Source organism: Sinocyclocheilus rhinocerous, unplaced genomic scaffold, assembly GCF_001515625.1.
Source record: "Sinocyclocheilus rhinocerous isolate Xijiao unplaced genomic scaffold, SAMN03320098_v1.1 scaffold2596, whole genome shotgun sequence".
NCBI lineage: Eukaryota > Metazoa > Chordata > Actinopteri > Cypriniformes > Cyprinidae > Sinocyclocheilus > Sinocyclocheilus rhinocerous.
The window spans coordinates 29,217-45,964 of record NW_015623452.1 but is presented as its reverse complement, the minus strand read 5'-3'; the positions used below and the strand labels follow the sequence as shown (position 1 = coordinate 45,964).

The 16,748-nt window shown below is 39.8% G+C and overlaps 1 protein-coding gene across 1 annotated transcript in view; it reads left to right on the top strand.

Annotated features, from left to right (window-relative positions):
- Positions 1 to 16,748, top strand: part of LOC107743407 (pericentrin-like) — a 49,762-nt gene that overhangs the window by 25,598 nt on the left and 7,416 nt on the right. The window contains exons 27-43 of the mRNA XM_016556662.1: positions 1,095 to 1,257; positions 1,365 to 1,556; positions 2,637 to 2,663; positions 3,071 to 3,303; positions 3,412 to 3,531; positions 5,599 to 5,619; positions 6,082 to 6,318; positions 6,464 to 6,631; positions 6,746 to 6,898; positions 9,669 to 9,830; positions 11,370 to 12,365; positions 13,215 to 13,385; positions 13,605 to 14,105; positions 14,903 to 15,005; positions 15,110 to 15,282; positions 15,371 to 15,565; positions 15,853 to 15,897. Of these exons, the coding sequence (XP_016412148.1) occupies positions 1,095 to 1,257; positions 1,365 to 1,556; positions 2,637 to 2,663; positions 3,071 to 3,303; positions 3,412 to 3,531; positions 5,599 to 5,619; positions 6,082 to 6,318; positions 6,464 to 6,631; positions 6,746 to 6,898; positions 9,669 to 9,830; positions 11,370 to 12,365; positions 13,215 to 13,385; positions 13,605 to 14,105; positions 14,903 to 15,005; positions 15,110 to 15,282; positions 15,371 to 15,565; positions 15,853 to 15,897 (3,660 nt within the window). The remainder of the gene's footprint in view (positions 1 to 1,094; positions 1,258 to 1,364; positions 1,557 to 2,636; positions 2,664 to 3,070; positions 3,304 to 3,411; positions 3,532 to 5,598; positions 5,620 to 6,081; positions 6,319 to 6,463; positions 6,632 to 6,745; positions 6,899 to 9,668; positions 9,831 to 11,369; positions 12,366 to 13,214; positions 13,386 to 13,604; positions 14,106 to 14,902; positions 15,006 to 15,109; positions 15,283 to 15,370; positions 15,566 to 15,852; positions 15,898 to 16,748) is intronic.

The following is a 16,748-nucleotide window of genomic DNA, read 5'->3' as shown; positions in this document are numbered from 1 at the left end:
TCACAGCGAATTATCAGAACTACTTCAGTAAGACAGTAATATTGTGCTTTACCTGGAAACCTAAAGCTGCACTAGGTATACATCACATATTAGCACAAAAAAACTAGATATTTTGAGCACTCAATTGAGAATGTACTCATAACGTATCAATCGTATTTACAGGTTGTGGTTCAGAGATGCTTGTTAGTCCAAATAAAGAAGATTAGAAGCCAACAAAGATAAAAGCCAAGATTAGAGAAGCAGTCCTCAGTAAAATGAGGAGCACACAACAAAAGGTTTGAATTGTATTGATGTAATATTGTGGAACACAGCGTCTTCTCGACATGATGTAAACACACTAACTAGCGGATGTGTTTGTGGGCAGGTTAGAGTGTTCCTATTTCGCGGGCAGGCGGGGATTATGCAAATGTGTTACCCAGTGATGTAGATCGGTAACAGACAGAAGATTCGAAAATATAATGACTCGTTAAGGCGATTCAGAGCCGACTCTTTCTTTTGAGACACAATATCTTTATTTATCATGCACTTTTTTGATTAACAACTTTGCAGACTGTTTACTTTGAAGGATAGCTACGTTACAAACGGCAAAAGATATATTTTTCGAAAACCCATATGACCTGCTCTTTAAAATCTTTTTATTTTAAATTATGATTTACTGTATTCCTGTTATGGCAAAACTGACTCCAGTCAGTGTTATTTGATCCTTCAGAAATCATTCTAATATGTTGATTTGGTGCTTAAGAAACCTTTCTTGTTATGAATATTGAAAACAGTCGTTCTGCTGAATGTTTGTGGAACTGGTTATATATATATAATTTTTTTTTAGTAGTTCGAAAGAACAGCATTTATAGTATTAATTTATATAGTATTATTATAGAATAGTACAAATACTACAATGTAGTAGTGTTTATGCTGTTATACTTTAATATTTTAAATTAGCTCATCTATATTTTCTATATATCTCTTTTATTTGTTAGCAATTGTGTTTTTGACTTAAAAAACAAGGTAGGTTTAACTGTAGCAACTGTTTCACCCTAGTTTTCTTTTAATCCATATGTCTGTCTTTTCTCTCTTCCTGTTATTCTCTGCTGTAGTTGGAGCAGATGTGTGGTCTGCAGGCCGTGCTAAATGAGCGGTTCAGAGATGGAGGTGAGGCTGGAGCGTCTCTGCTGTTTCAGAACTCTCAGCTCCTGGAGCAGCTGGATCATGAGGCTAATCTGAAGAGCCAGCTACAATTGGAGCTGCACAAGGTCGAAGGTCAGTATACCTATATATGGGTCTGCTGTTGTCCATTGTATTACTTTCTCTGTATCAGGCACTTATCTCATTTGCGTTCCTGTGTGCATTTACATGTGTGGCTCTAGGTCTGATGGAAGGCTACGTAGCTGAGAAAGCAGCTTTGGAGGAGGCACTTCAGCAGAAGGAAACGCAGCAGCAGCGTCTGGCAGAGGAGCTGGAGAGCACTCGCATTCAACTGCAGCAGCTCAGTGAAAATCATGCCCTCCTCCTGCGTCAGAGAGAAGCCCTCACGGCTGGCCTCAGAGACACTGAGAAGGGTGAGAGAGGAAGGGTTTAGGGCCGTGATTTAAACTGACATGCTTTAGTTTAATTCTCAGATTGAATTACATAACATGCAATTACGTAACATTAGTTTTGTCATTCGGTGCATGCCAAATAATCATGGCCTGTTAAAGACCTGTTGCATTGCACACAGAGTAGGGGTGTATGATGTGTATCATCTTTGATAATATCATAATTATAGTATTAACAATATGCAAACTGACAATTTAGAGCATGACACTGGCTGAACCAAAAATGTGCTGAGTGCACATGTGCAGCGTAGCCTATTTTAGCTGTTTTGCCCAGTATCAGCACAATTGCAAATGTCATTAATTTTAGAAAGGTTTAGTAAACGATAAGTAAAGTTAAATTTTTAGATGCACTATTGTCTTTGTTTTTTTGTCAATGAATTTCCAAACCACAGCAGAACTGTTTTGTGTCTCTGACCAACACAGCAGTGCTTCACTGCATTTATGCGTTTTGACCAAATGAGTTTAATGAATGAATGAAATGACACTTTAAATGTATTCATATTTAAAAAAAAAAAGAATCCCATAGGATTATTCATGCAGTTGTAAATGCAATTCAAGCCACCTTTAAATTACATTAAACAGTCGGTCTAATTACATTTAAATGCCACTTCAGATGTATCTTCTGTTCCACTTCTGCAGTGCAAAGATGAATTTTGTTGATACTGATTTCATTTGATTGATTTGTTTTATTATTCTATTTGATTTTATTATTAATTATTAATATTATATAAAATCTCCTGGAAATCATTTTAAGGGGGGTAAATATTAACTTGTAGTGGAAAACTGTCACTGCTGTGAACTAACCAATGCACAGAATATGTAAAATTTCTGGAGTCGGCTGTTCACGACGGGCTCAAACCAGCCAAGGTACCAGCACTAAAACACACTTGGCCAAATAATCTCTAATTATTATCGACAAAATGCTGGAAAATATTTAGGTAATTTTTATCAATATCATACACCCCTAACACAGAGTGAAATTTAAGATTGTGTGCTTGTGATGGAGGGTTTAGTTTCATCCTACAAATTCTTTCTGCTCTGTAGGCTTCCTCGACGCAGAGGAAGAGACAGGTTTGTGATGATAATCTGCGACTGAAGTAAATGTTTGAGTTGAAAAATTACGTGTACAGTTTGACACTAAATGCATCCGTTCCAGATGAAGTTTGCAATTTTTTTTTAAAGTTTGTTTTATTAATGCTCTTGCTTATCCTGTGTTGTTTTTTTGCAGTTTAATTTGCTCTAAACCTTTGGTTTTGAAGGTCCAAATACTTAATAATTTCTCTTATGAGTCTTTCTTTGCCAATTTCTTCTTGATCCAGTTTGCTGTGCTTTATTTGTGCATTGAGAATGCACAAATGATCCGGAGCTCCTGTGCATGTTTGCATCTTAATTTGCATTTGCAGTTTGCGTGTTTTGTTGACATGGACTCTGCTGTTACTTATTGATTTTATTCATTGGTCCTCCTGGGCTCTGTGCAGCTCTGCTAGCGGAGACTGAGCGTCTGGGGCAGGAGTGTGTGGAGGTGCAGCGGCAGGCGGAGAAGGACTGCGGTGGTTTGGCGTCTCGTCTGCAGATGCTGGAGCAGGCCTTGGAGGAGCAGGAGAGTCGTGCGCATCAGCTGGAGGAACAGCACCGCCTGCAGACTGAGGACCTGCAGCAACACATTGATGCTCTGGAGAAACAGCTCAAACATAACCGCCAGTTCATAGATGTGAGTGTTCCCAGCAGTTTATTCAAGTGTCTGAAATTCAGCACCAGAAAAAGTGAATGTGAGCTTGGGGAAATAAATGACTCTGCCTTTTTTTCCTCTTATGTACAGGAACAAGCAGTGGAGCGGGAGCATGAGAGAGATGAATTCCAGCAGGAAATAAAGAATCTGGAAGATCAACTGAGACAACCATCTAAAGTACACACAGGAGGGGACAGCAAGGGTCAGAGGGTAAGGGTCCATGTCTAGAACTTTAGTCACAAAAAGGGTGTCAGTCTGTTCAAACAAACACATATCTATTGGATAATCTGTGACGAGTATGTGAGCAGAATGAAGTGGCAGTAACTTCCCATTCGTGCTTAAAACATTCTACAATCACTTCACTCTGGCTCCACTCTGGGTTTTTTCCTATTTCTGTTTGTAAAGAAACTTATTGATGGATAAATAAAAATAAAATAAAATGGGTAAATTGTGGAATATTAAGTTCTATTTGTACAAAATAGTTTTCTATTTGAATATATTTTAAGATGTAATTTATTCCTATGATGGAAAACTGAATTTTCAGCAGACATTACTCCAGCATTCAGTGTGACATGATCCTTCAGAAATCATTCTAATATAATGATTTGGTGCTCAAGAAACATTTCTTATCAATGTTGAAAACTGTTGTGCTGCTTGATAATTGCGTGGAAATTGAAAGTGAATGATTTTTAGTATTTTTTTATTAGAAAGTTGAAAAGAACAGCATTTATTTGAAAGGTGTTTTCTTTCTCTTTTTTTCTCTTTTTTAATAATAAAAATGAAGCCTTTAATGTCACTTTTGATCAATTTAATGCAGCCTTGTAGAATAAAATTACTTAAAGAAAAAAAAAAAAAAGGCTATATTCTATACATATAATCAATAATATATTTACACTATTCAATACATTGAATTCTTGATGCATTTGCATTTTTAATGTGCCTGTATTTCTGGTCCGATAACAAACTGATCGTGGAGCAAAAGAAAACATAAAAAATTCCATGCTCCAGGCGAAATCTAAAAAACCTGCTGCTCTTCATTGCTCACATTAGGGCTGCACGATATATCGTTTCAGCATCGATATCGCGATGTGCGAATCGGCGATAGTCACATCGCAGGATGTGCGATATTTAGTATACTGATCGTTATATTTATACTGATTGTTTTCTTTGCTCACACACAGACACCGTGTCTACACCGGACGCGACAGCTGTACAGAGATACCCAATTTAAATACATTTAGTAGCAGAGCTACTGCAAGCGATTTTTCAGTGCTGGAAATCCATTTATACTTTGGTTTAACTTCCGCGTTGTCGTCGAGGAGAGCGCAGGTCACGGTTGCTTAGCAACGGCAGACGCTAAGAAAGCGCAAGCTCCCGAGCGCTTTGGAAAGAAGGAGAAAGCGGCGCGGCTGGCGTTTTCCACGCGTTTTTAGGGCGAGACATGTGAATGGCCCCAAAGTCTTTCTACACTGGATGAAACAAAGCGACCGTTTCAAATCATTTGAACTTTGTGTCAGTATGTCATAAGTAGAACGAGCATCAGTTTACTGTCAGGGATTTGTCGTGTCGCGCCGCGCCGCATCCAGTGTAGTCAGTCACACAGCATCACTGATTATAATGAGTTCTATAGTATTTTGTCGCGTCGCGCTCGCGTCTGGTGTAGACACGGTGAGAGCCACGCAGATGCACGTGAGCACTGTATTCCCTTCACTTCCACGTCTATTTGTACCTGTAATGACGAAATGTGAAAATGCATGTCTCTGCAAGTATCCTTGGAAAAACAGTTGCTTAGGTGAAGGTAAACAATTGAGAAAGAAAATGGATGTGTAACAGTAGTTTAATGTTCCTGAGGCTTTCTGTGTCATGAATGTTAATCAAACAACAAAACGCATAGAGAAAAATCACTTTTGTAGCTTTAACACAGATTTATTAGATTTAATTTATACAGTGAAGACTATGCAGTGTTATTTTACATTTAATTATTAAATTTCTGTACCTGAATACTGTTAGACTTGCCCTTGTTTATTTCCTATGCTGATTTACTCACCTACAAAATCACCCCAATCATTGATTTTTTTCATTTTTTTTTTCACATCGCAATATATATCACAGAAAAACAAAATATCGCAATGTGAGTTTTTTCCAATATCGTGCAGCCCTAGCTCACATACTCTGTCCATGACAAGGAGCCTAAAGACATTCTGATTCTCTGACATCTCTGAATGATTTGAATGTTCATTTAGATGCTTTTTTTTTCTCCCTAACTGAATGTTGTAGATTGAGGACTTGGTTCTTCAGGTATGTTATCCAGCTGTAGTCATTTACGTGCTGGTCCTGTGGCAAATATGCATGGCTTATGCAACGTTTTGAGTAGTAGAGCATGTGATAGATATTGTCCATTCATTTTCTTGTTTGTCAAACTTTTTCAGTAGGTATACATCAGTCATGTCTGTAATTCATGTTTTTTTCCTCTTCCATCCTCCTACTCAGATACACATACACAAATCCTCTTTCCTCTGAAATGTCTTTGTTTACTACTGTAGTGGCTTCTGAAGGCTTTATTTAATAGCTTTATTGCCTAAACTGTACATTTGTGTCTCAATCTGTTGCAAAACTGTTGCTTTAATCATTTATGGCTATTTTGTGCTGCTGTTTGGCATGTTTTCCCACATGGATGCTGGACTGCTTTTTTTAGGACTAGGACGTGTTCCTGTCCTTTGTTATGGATACACATGACTTTCTTTGTGTAATTTTGTACAGGTGGAAAGTCTTCAGGCTCTGATCAAAGATAAGATTGAAGACTATAGTGTACTGTTGTCAGCAAAAGAGCAGTGTCAGCATGATGTGGAAGAGCGTAATGAAGAGATTGAAAAATTGAAAGCTCGTATCCGTGAGTTGGAGCAGGCATTGCTGAGCTGTGCAGAGGCCAGCCGAACTGGAACACAGCTGGAGCAAGAACTTCAGAAAGCACGCAAGAACCTTCAGGAGCTCACACAGGTGCACAAAAACACATGAAATACAAATACAAAATGCATTTTTCACTGCTTCAGTTGGGTGTTAATGTTTGGGGAGATTTAGAATTATTTTGCATGAATATTAAAATGGTTCTAACCAGTAGTGGTCTGTGTGTTTTTACTTTCAGGATAAAGAAGCTTTGCAGCAGCAGCAGTATGCTAATAAGCTTCAGATCTCTGCCCTACAGTCCAAACTTGATGAGACCAGACACCGTTTCCCTGATATGACCCCTGACCCCAACCTCCGGGAGCAGCTTGAAGCCTCACAGCAGGATCTGCAGACCAAAGAACAACAGGTGAGTATATAAAAAGACCGTGAAAGAGATATGAAATTGCCTTTAACAGTCTGTTTTGTTTCTAGTTAGGACATGCACAATGGAAATTGATTTAAGATTTTTCGTCTCTCTTAGGTGGAGTTGCTGTCAGAACGTATAAGTGAGCTCGAGAAGGATTTGGTAGTGAGGGAGGAAGAGGTCGGACAACTAACACTACAGCTGGAGCTCAAAAACACAGAGAGCAGAGCTACAGAAGAGCAGCTCCACACGCACATCACTCACCTGCAGGTTAGTCTGTGGTCTCATTATAGACCTTTTTCATGGAACGCGAAATTACCCATTATGCTTTGCGCGTACGCGTATGGAGGATGCTTCAAACTTCCGGTTTGCAGCTTGATGCGTTTAGTTAGGCGTTACAGAGTTATTTGGACAGCTCTGAAACGACGGTTGTAATCTGTTTTACTTACTTTTAATGTCCATAATGTCAACAAACAACGGCAACTTTAGTTCGCGGTGGCAGCACGATCAAGACTATTTGACAAAGACCGTAAACAATGTAACTTTTTCTGTTCCTCATCCTACGAAGTTGACCAGCGCCACCTCCTGGATTGATGATATGAAACAATGGCCAGCAGTCACATATGTTGACATATTCAATTACCTTGTTTTGTCTGAGGGTGTGGATGGCGAGGAACTTAGAAATTATAAAAGTACCAAAGCATACAGTTATCTACACAGTAACAAAATTGGACGAATTCTTTGCCGTAAACATCTGCAGTTCACATTACTGAAAGCGGAGGTAGAGCCGAGTCAGGCTATAAATAAACCAAATCACATCGCGTGGGTTATGTTACAAAATAACGGAGTAGTGGAAACAGCTGGATGCTCCTGCGTATATATATATATATATATATGTATATGGCCCCGGCAGAGGCATTATACAGTGAAGCATCTAAAATTAGCTGGGTTATTATATGGTACAGGGTGAGTTTCTATTTCAAAAAGCGTCATTTTTATATTAGATTTTGAGAATTTTTTTTGAAAATAGTTAATTACTAAAAATTAATAAACTAATTAATTTTAGGATAGAATAATGCAGAATTTGTTTAAATTAAAATTAATGCATTTAGCAGACGCTTTTATCCAAATTCAGGCTATACATTTTTTACCAGTATGTGTGGTCCCTGGGACCGAACCCACAACCTTTTGTGCTGCTAAAGCAATGCTCTACCACTGAGCCACAGGAAAAAAATATTTTTTAATGTTACTTTAGCACTAATACACTTTTAATTGGCATTGTATGAAAGACAGAATGCTGACTTTCCACATTTTGTAAACCAAAATGAGTTAATGAACAAATACTTTTAGGTATTATTTTGTTAAATGTTGTGATTTGAGCTGCAATATGGTGAACATTTTTACACGTTGACACTCTCAAAGTGGAGTGTTCAAATTTGAATTAAAGTCCGACTCATATAAAAGATTAATCACGCTGAATAAAACCAACATAACACAACATAACAGTCAGAATAATTCACTTAAAGAGCCGATTCTATAGAGATGTTAAATAAATCATACTTCACTTGTGATTATCCTATTTGAATCAGACAGTGAAAATACTGCAACAACATTTTGTTTATATATATAGATTATACTTAATAGATATACTTAAATGCTGAATGAAATGCTGGTTTCTTAAAGATGTTTAAACACACATCATAAGAACTTGGTCGTCCAGATATACTGAAAAACTGTATCATAAGCTGCATTTCATTTAATAGCACGTTAGCCGTGTAAATAACGTAACGTTAGTGAATAATCTCACCTTCGTCCGGACACGTTCGTCGTCTTCTCTTCTTTCTTAATGGACGATCATATCCAAGCCAAAGTTCGGGATATGGATTTTCTGTCGTTGGTTGTCTGTCCACAAAGTGGAATGAGCATACATGGACGTTACGGGGCGGACATTTCAAATTAAGTGCTGCGAGCCATTGTCTTTTACCATCGTCGTCGGATGGCATCTTGTGCAATTTAAAAGGTCTTGGGCATTTACATTCTGCTCTTATTGTTGGCTTGTGTTCATAAAGATTAATCACGCTGAATAAAACCAACATAACACACGAGTCAGAATAATTCACTTAAAGAGCCGATTCTATAGAGATGTTAAATAAATCAGACTTCACTTGTGATTATCCTATTTGAATCAGACAGTGAAAATACTGCAACAACATTTTGTTTATATATATAGATTATACTTAATAGATATACTTAAATGCTGAATGAAATGCTGGTTTCTTAAAGATGTTTAAACACACATCATAAGAACTTGGTCGTCCAGACATACTGAAAAGACTGTATCATAAGCTGCATTTCATTTAATAGCACGTTAGCCGTGTAAATAACGTAACGTTAGTGAATAATCTCACCTTCGTCCGGACACGTTCGTCGTCTTCTCGTCTTTCTTAATGGACGATCATATCCAAGCCAAAGTTCGGGATATGGATTTTCTGTCGTTGGTTGTCTGTCCACAAAGTGGAATGAGCATACATGGACGTTACGGGGCGGACATTTCAAATTAAGTGCTGCGAGCCATTGTCTTTTACCATCGTCGTCGGATGGCATCTTGTGCAATTTAAAAGGTCTTGGGCATTTACATTCTGCTCTTATTGTTGGCTTGTGTTCATAACACTCTTGATCAAGAAACATTTTGAGCTTTCTGTAGCTGTTGTGACAGCCTTTAACAGCACAAAATTTCCCAGAGCCTCCACGATTCGCCATTACCGCTAATTTATGACAATTACTAAACGGAAGTTCGAAGCATCCTACAGGAAGTCACTCGCCGCTATGGCGCCCTCCATGGAGAAGCGAAGAAAAAGGTCTATACTTGTATAATGAGTGTAGCCTGGCAATCCTATCGTGATGTTCTTTAATTTGTTTACAGTCTTGGATAAATTGTATTTATAGCACAGAACCTTCATTCAAATACTGTAGTGGATTTAGTTAATGATTGTCTGGAGGATGTTAAAAAGCCAGGTTGACTTCATTCCGTGTCCTTTAGGAGACTGTGGACACTTTAACAAGGCGACTAGAAGAGGGCAGTGACGAATCCATCCTTCAGCTGCCTTCTGCCCTTCTGGAGGAGAAGAATCTGGAGATCGACCACTTAAACCAGCAGATCCTCCAGCTGCAGCAAGAGCTTGACATGACCAGTGATAATAAAGTAAGACACGTATGTACATGTTTGTTTTTGTTTGTTAATGGAATTGGAATTAAAGGGTTAGTTCACCCAAAAATGAAAATTCTGTCATTAATTACTCGCCCTCGTGTTGTTCCAAACTGTTGGAACAGGAAGCAAATGAGCTGAAACTCCAGCTAGAGGAGAAGCGGACAGAAGCTGAGAGATTGGCGGATCGTGTGGAAGTGTTGGAAGATACAGAACAAGCTCATCAGTCCAGGCTTAGAGAGTCTGAACTCCAGTTGAGAAGGGTAGAGGAGAGAAGAGACAAGGTCCAGCAGGAGCTTGGCAGGCTGCAGGAGGAGGTGAAGAACCAGTGTGTTGAGAAGGAGCTTCTGGAGAACCAAATCTCGAAACTGCAAAACAAAGAAGAGGAATATCAGAATGAACTAGTCGCTTTACAGTTCAAACTCGACGGGCTTGAGGAAAACGTCCAAGTAGGCAAAGCCACCATCATTACCTTGGAGACAAGCAAACGTGAATTCATTCCGTGTCCTTTAGGAGACTGTGGACACTTTAACAAGGCGACTAGAAGAGGGCAGTGACGAATCCATCCTTCAGCTGCCTTCTGCCCTTCTGGAGGAGAAGAATCTGGAGATCGACCACTTAAACCAGCAGATCCTCCAGCTGCAGCAAGAGCTTGACATGACCAGTGATAATAAAGTAAGACACGTATGTACATGTTTGTTTTTGTTTGTTAATGGAATTGGAATTAAAGGGTTAGTTCACCCAAAAATGAAAATTCTGTCATTAATTACTCGCCCTCGTGTTGTTCCAAACCCGTAAGACCTTCGTTCAACCTTCAGCCGTCAGCGCCTTCGTGGCGGCGCTGACCCAGATCCGGAGTGATGACATCTGGGTCAGCGCCGGTGCCGCCACACGCTCGCGTCATGATACTGAACCCAAAGTGACGCAGTAGAGACGAAAATGTGGATTACCATCGTCGTCGGATGGCATCTTGTGCAATTTAAAAGGTCTTGGGCATTTACATTCTGCTCTTATTGTTGGCTTGTGTTCATAACACTCTTGATCAAGAAACATTTTGAGCTTTCTGTAGCTGTTGTGACAGCCTTTAACAGCACAAAATTTCCCAGAGCCTCCACGATTCGCCATTACCGCTAACTTATGACAATTACTAAACGGAAGTTCGAAGCATCTTACAGGAAGTCACGCGCCGCTATGGCGCCCTCCATGGAGAAGCGAAGAAAAAGGTCTATACTTGTATAATGAGTGTAGCCTGGCAATCCTATCGTGATGTTCATTAATTTGTTTACAGTCTTGGATAAATTGTATTTATAGCACAGAACCTTCATTCGTGGGTGAAATAACCCTTCAAGAGGATTCAGAATAGTTCCATTTGTTTAAATTCCCATCTCTAATATTCAGGAAGATTGGAGTACACTTATTACAAGGAAAATAAAATCTAAGGTTTAGCGTCTTGTTTAATTTGAAGAATTTTGTCATTTATTTTGTAGCAATTGAGTATGCTGCTGGTTTGTAACTAGTCCTCATTACCATTTTCAGACTCTAGAGGAAAAGCAAGCTGAGATTGAAGACCTGCGCTCTCTAGTTGAACGTCTTCGTTGTGACCTGCAACGTTTACGGCAGGCAAAGGAAGAAGAGACTGAGCAACTCCACGAGGTTATTAACAAGCTTCAAGAGGAGTTAAGCCAGCTTGACCCCAACTATCATGAGGTCAGTGACCCCAACACTGACAGCCCCGAGTCATCTGACTTCCCCTGGTCCCCTCATCCTCGCCAGCAGAGGGCGCCTGAGGAAAGCCTGTGCCAGGAGCTCAGTAGCCACACGCTGCAGTCGTCTCGCGCTCGCTTGCAGGAGTTACAGATTAAACTGGAGCGAGCAGCTGAAGAGAAGGACTCTCTACAGAGACTGTTGCTCTCCCAAGAAGAACAGTATGGAAGCCAGGTGGAGGCACTCGGCCGGAGTCTTGGAGAGGAAAGGGGGAAGGTGGCTGTGTTGGAACAGGAAACAAATGAGCTGAAACTCCAGCTAGAGGAGAAGCAGACAGAAGCTGAGAGATTGGCGGATCGTGTGGAAGTGTTGGAAGATACAGAGCAAGCTCATCAGTCCAGGCTTAGAGAGTCTGAGCTCCAGCTGAGAAGAGTGGAAGTGAGAAGAGACGAGGTCCAGCAGGAGCTTGGCAGGCTGCAGGAGGAGGTGAAGAACCAGTGTGTTGAGAAGGAGCTTCTGGAGAACCAAATCTCGAAACTGCAAAACAAAGAAGAGGAATATCAGAATGAACTTGTCGCTTTACAGTTCAAACTCGACGGGCTTGAGGAAAACGTCCAAGTAGGCAAAGCCACCATCATTGCCTTGGAGACAAGCAAACGTGAACTGTCCATTGAGAGAGAGGCTCTGAGAAAACGGGAGGGATGCCTCCAGGAGGAAATAGAGCGTTTGAAACAGGAAGTGACATCAAAGACTAACTACATTAAAGAACTACTTGACCAACATAAGGAGACAGTGGCTAAACAAGGGGAAGCTCAAAAAGAAGTACTGGTGAGATACTTGGGGAAAACATTTTTTTTTTTTTATATCAAACCCTGCTCACTACAGTTTGAGAGTACTCCGTTTTCCTTTCTTACTGTAGTGGAATTTGAACAAAACTGCCCTATAAACAAACTGTAATTGTTATGGACTTGGGCTGTGACTTTGTGACTTTACTCTTGCCATGAACTATGTAAACAGTGAGTTATTTGGGAAGTTGCCTCAAGGTTTCATGCTTTGCAGATTCTGTAATTAGTTGTAGATCAACCGTGTTTTGTTTGTGCAGTTTAGGTAGTGCCTGAAATTACAGAAGAAAAAAAGGGAGGGAAAAGAATAGAATGATTTAGTCCAGCCCTCTGGCACAGCCCTCATAGCTCACATGGGAAGTAAATTTACAAAAAGAGGAAGTCTGTCTGAAGTCTTTTAAACCGTTTACTTTAAAAGCTTGATCTAAACTTTGGGATTGGTTAGTCATGAGCTAAAGTGAAAAGCTGCACTGTTTATATTTGCTTTGTTTAGAGTATGATCGAGCGATGTTTTAGCAAATAACATTTAATTTCTTAATACTTTCTTTCTAGCGATGAGCCACTTTTGTTGTGATTGAGCAGGAGGCAAAACCTTGATTGCTTTAACATGTAACAGTTCTATGTCCTTTTTGGATTGGTTTATGTTACCTGGTTGGGAATAGTTTACATGTTGAGTCATGCATTTTTACAAATGACTTGCTGAAGATTTGAGCTAGTTCTTCTGCTCATTTATCAGAGCATGACCTTAACTTTATATAGTTTTGTAACTGCTGATGTAACACATTTTGTGCGTGTGGTGTAAAGAACTGACATTTCTGAGTGTTTATTTTTGCAGACGTGTGCTGAAGAGACCTTGGCTAAAGCGGAGACTGCTTTACGTGAGAGAGAACAGCAGCTGATCCACCTGAGGGCGGAGCATGATGCTCTAAGGGCGGAGCTAGCAGCTGTGAAGGAGGGGCTTAGTACCAGCACAGAGAGAGCTGAAAAGCTACTGGAAGAGGGACAGGTATGTGGATTGGTTTTTTAATTGATAAACGCATTGATTTGTCAGTTATGACTGTTTTATAAGTACTTTGTCCAAACGGACCCAGAATGTAGAGATTATGTACAGATTTAATGCATTTTTAAGGTTAATAGAATAAATAATTCCACAGAGCACAAGCACCAGTCACTTTTTTTCAGAAGTGTAAAAATCAAGTTTGCTGATTTGATCTTTCACCATCAGACGAAAGATCGTGCGTTGGCTGATCTCGAGGTCCATAACCAGCACCTGAAAGCAGAGCTGCGGAGTCTGCAGGATGACCTGGCTGTGCAGGAAGAAGAGCTGGCCTATCAGCAGCAGGAGCTAGAGCAGCTCCAACAGCGCTGCAACCTGCAGGACCATCATCCCAAACACGGCCACCGCTTTCTTGAAGGCCTTTCCCATGACCCATCCCTCTCTGCTTCCTTATCTTCACCAGAAGTCCTGCGTAGGTTGGAGTACAGTGAAGAGCACCCCTCTCGTCTGCATGTGTCTCACCTCTCAGACCTCAGTGCGCTACACAACGCCAGCCTAGAGCTCCACAGCAAGCCTTCGCCTATGGAGCGGGACAAAGAGAGACCACACGCCAGACAAACTTTTATCCCACCTTCAGAGGAAGTCCCACCCAGCACACACACTGCATCCCCTTGCTCACTTACTGTGTCCGAACACCTTTCTGTGCTTGACTCCCTGGATGCAGATAAGGTAAGCATGCATTTCACTTTTTTTCCAAAGAAAAGTTCCAGCGCTAATGGAAACATTAAAAACACTAATTGAATGCCATTAATAAAATTAAAAAAAGGAAATGCATTGTGTTTGTTTGACCTCAAGAATTAAAGCATAGCTTGTTTATTTAGGTTATAAAAAACAAGTAGCTTTTTTTTTATTTAGGCCCCTTGTAATTCTTGTTCCCTTTAATTTTTTTCTGGTTTCTGTGTTTTGATTTTTTGTATAAATGTATCATTTCATTTGACAGTTTCTAAATTCATGCATCTTTGTTTCATCAATGTAATCAGAAAGAATTGTTACAATTTACAACCAAACATTTGTAGTCTTATTGTATTTATTGATTTTTGTCCTAAAAGCACTGCACAACAGAAGTATACCGTGTATATATACGAAAACATGGTTAAAAAATGTTGGTTGAATGTTAATGAAAGTAGATTTCTTCAAATTAATGAATTTCTATTTTTCTGGTTTCTCATGCAGTTCAGTTCAGTTTTTGATTTATCACCCAGCCTTAATGCCAGAAAATTGACTATTTTTTTGGCCAAAAATTTCAATAGTTAGAATTGGTGCCACATACTGTATGTTTATTGGTTCTCCCTGTTGACGTCATGATGGTAAAAATTAACTTAAATGATTTTAGCAAATGGCTGCAATATAACAAAGAGTGAAAAATTTAAGGGGGTCTGAATACTTTCCGTACCCACTGTATGTTTATTGGTTCTCTCTGTTGACGTCATGATGGTGTGGTGATGGTGTAGCTGTTATGTTTTAAGGTTCACGAATTGGACAATTCAGATGTGACGCCATCTCTGTCTCCACTTGGTTCCAACTCTCCTGGGTCTGTGCCGGAGTGGGTCAGCGATGGATATGGCAGCAGTGAGTTGTGTACTTGTGCATGCTTGCATTTCTGTAAGAGAGACTGGATGTTTAATTAAGGTTAAAATAATTTTCTTAGTTAGTTAATCTTACTGTGTTTGTAGATATGAGCTCAGAGTTGGAGGCCATGCTGAGGCTTGAGTTGGAGAATACAGAGCATTTAGATGCTCATTTTGTGGAGTATCTGCGCTGCAGAGGAATGTCACCTGCTGAAAACACAGATAGTGCTGCAGGCAGTATGCACGAGAGCCATGAGGCCCTCACACCTGAGTTACAAGTAAACAACAACTTTATAATGCTACCCTCACTCATACATGAAGAACTGATGGATTTAGTGATTCTATATCTGTGCGTATCATTTACAGGCTATGTTGAAGCGCGTCTACCAGGAAAGCTGTAGAATCCTGTCTTTGTCCCATCGCCCTGCCCCATCTGGCCAGTCCCGCCCAGATTCTGAGCCTGCCCCGCCCCCCTCCTGGCAGAGGGAAAGACGGGCCTTACAGGAGACCATCTTATCACTCAGAGAGCTGCTCTGCAGGATGGCTGACAGGAAACCCAGGGTGAGGCTCATCTGTACATCGCTTACCTGATAGATCCTTAAAGTAGGAATGAAACAGTCAGACAACACGAAGACATGTAGTAGATTGTGTGCAGCCGGTTTTTCAGCAAACTTTTAATCGTTGATCATTTAGAAACATTTTTTCTGATTAAATATGATGCACTAGGCTTTGTAAGGTTAAAGTAACTTGGAAATAAAACTGCAGATCCAAAGTGATTGTGTGCAGTAGTGTGCGCGATCCAACAGTTCACTTACATTTAAATTTTGTTTGTGTGTATGTATATGAAGACTGACAGTGGGGACGTGGACTGGAGGCGTGAGCTATTGCAGGCTGTCCGCAGGTAGCACAGTAAAGATTACATTAATATGAATGCATTAGTGAGAGCGATTGCTTGTGTGAATTAATTCTACCTGGCAGCGTCTCTCTACTAGTAGTGAAGCTGTGGAATTTAGTTATTAAGAAATATATGCTTGAACGTTTCCATTTCTAAGCAATTTTATTGAGAAATCACAGAACAATAAACCATTGTGGAGCGCTTTCAGAGTATGCATTTATTTGTCATTTGAACTGTTTGGAAATGGAGTATAAATGTGGAAGTCCTTCAAAGATTTCTTATCCTGTTGTGCCCTCTATAGGACCAGCGACTAGTCAACGTCGAGCTTAAAGCCTCATGGCAGAGCAGTCGATTAGTTGGTACAATCCCTACTATATATATATAACGATAAATAGACCTATACAAGAAAAATATTTTTACTTGAATAATAAATTAAGAAAATGAAAGAAAAACTGTGCAACAAGTCGAGAAATATATATTTTTACTTAAATAATAAATTAAGAAAACGAAAGAAAAACTGTGCAACAAGTAGCCTAGTATTGAGTTTCAGTTCATTTTTGTGCTGCGCGAAAGGAAACCAGACGGCAGAAAGAAATGTGTACATTTTTATTGTGAATGTACACAAATAAAGGCAAACCTTTTACAATTCCGATTATCTTTGACTAAAAGGAGTAGTTGCTTCCACTGTTAGAAGGAAATAATTCAAATGATTGCGCCAGCGCCGTATGCGCACACACAGGTATTGCTACCTTGACAATGCAGCCTGCTCATTATCATAATAAAATACAGTCAGTCAAACATATGGAAAAAAAACACTGCTCAGTTTAAATATGTAGTAAAATCTGTGCC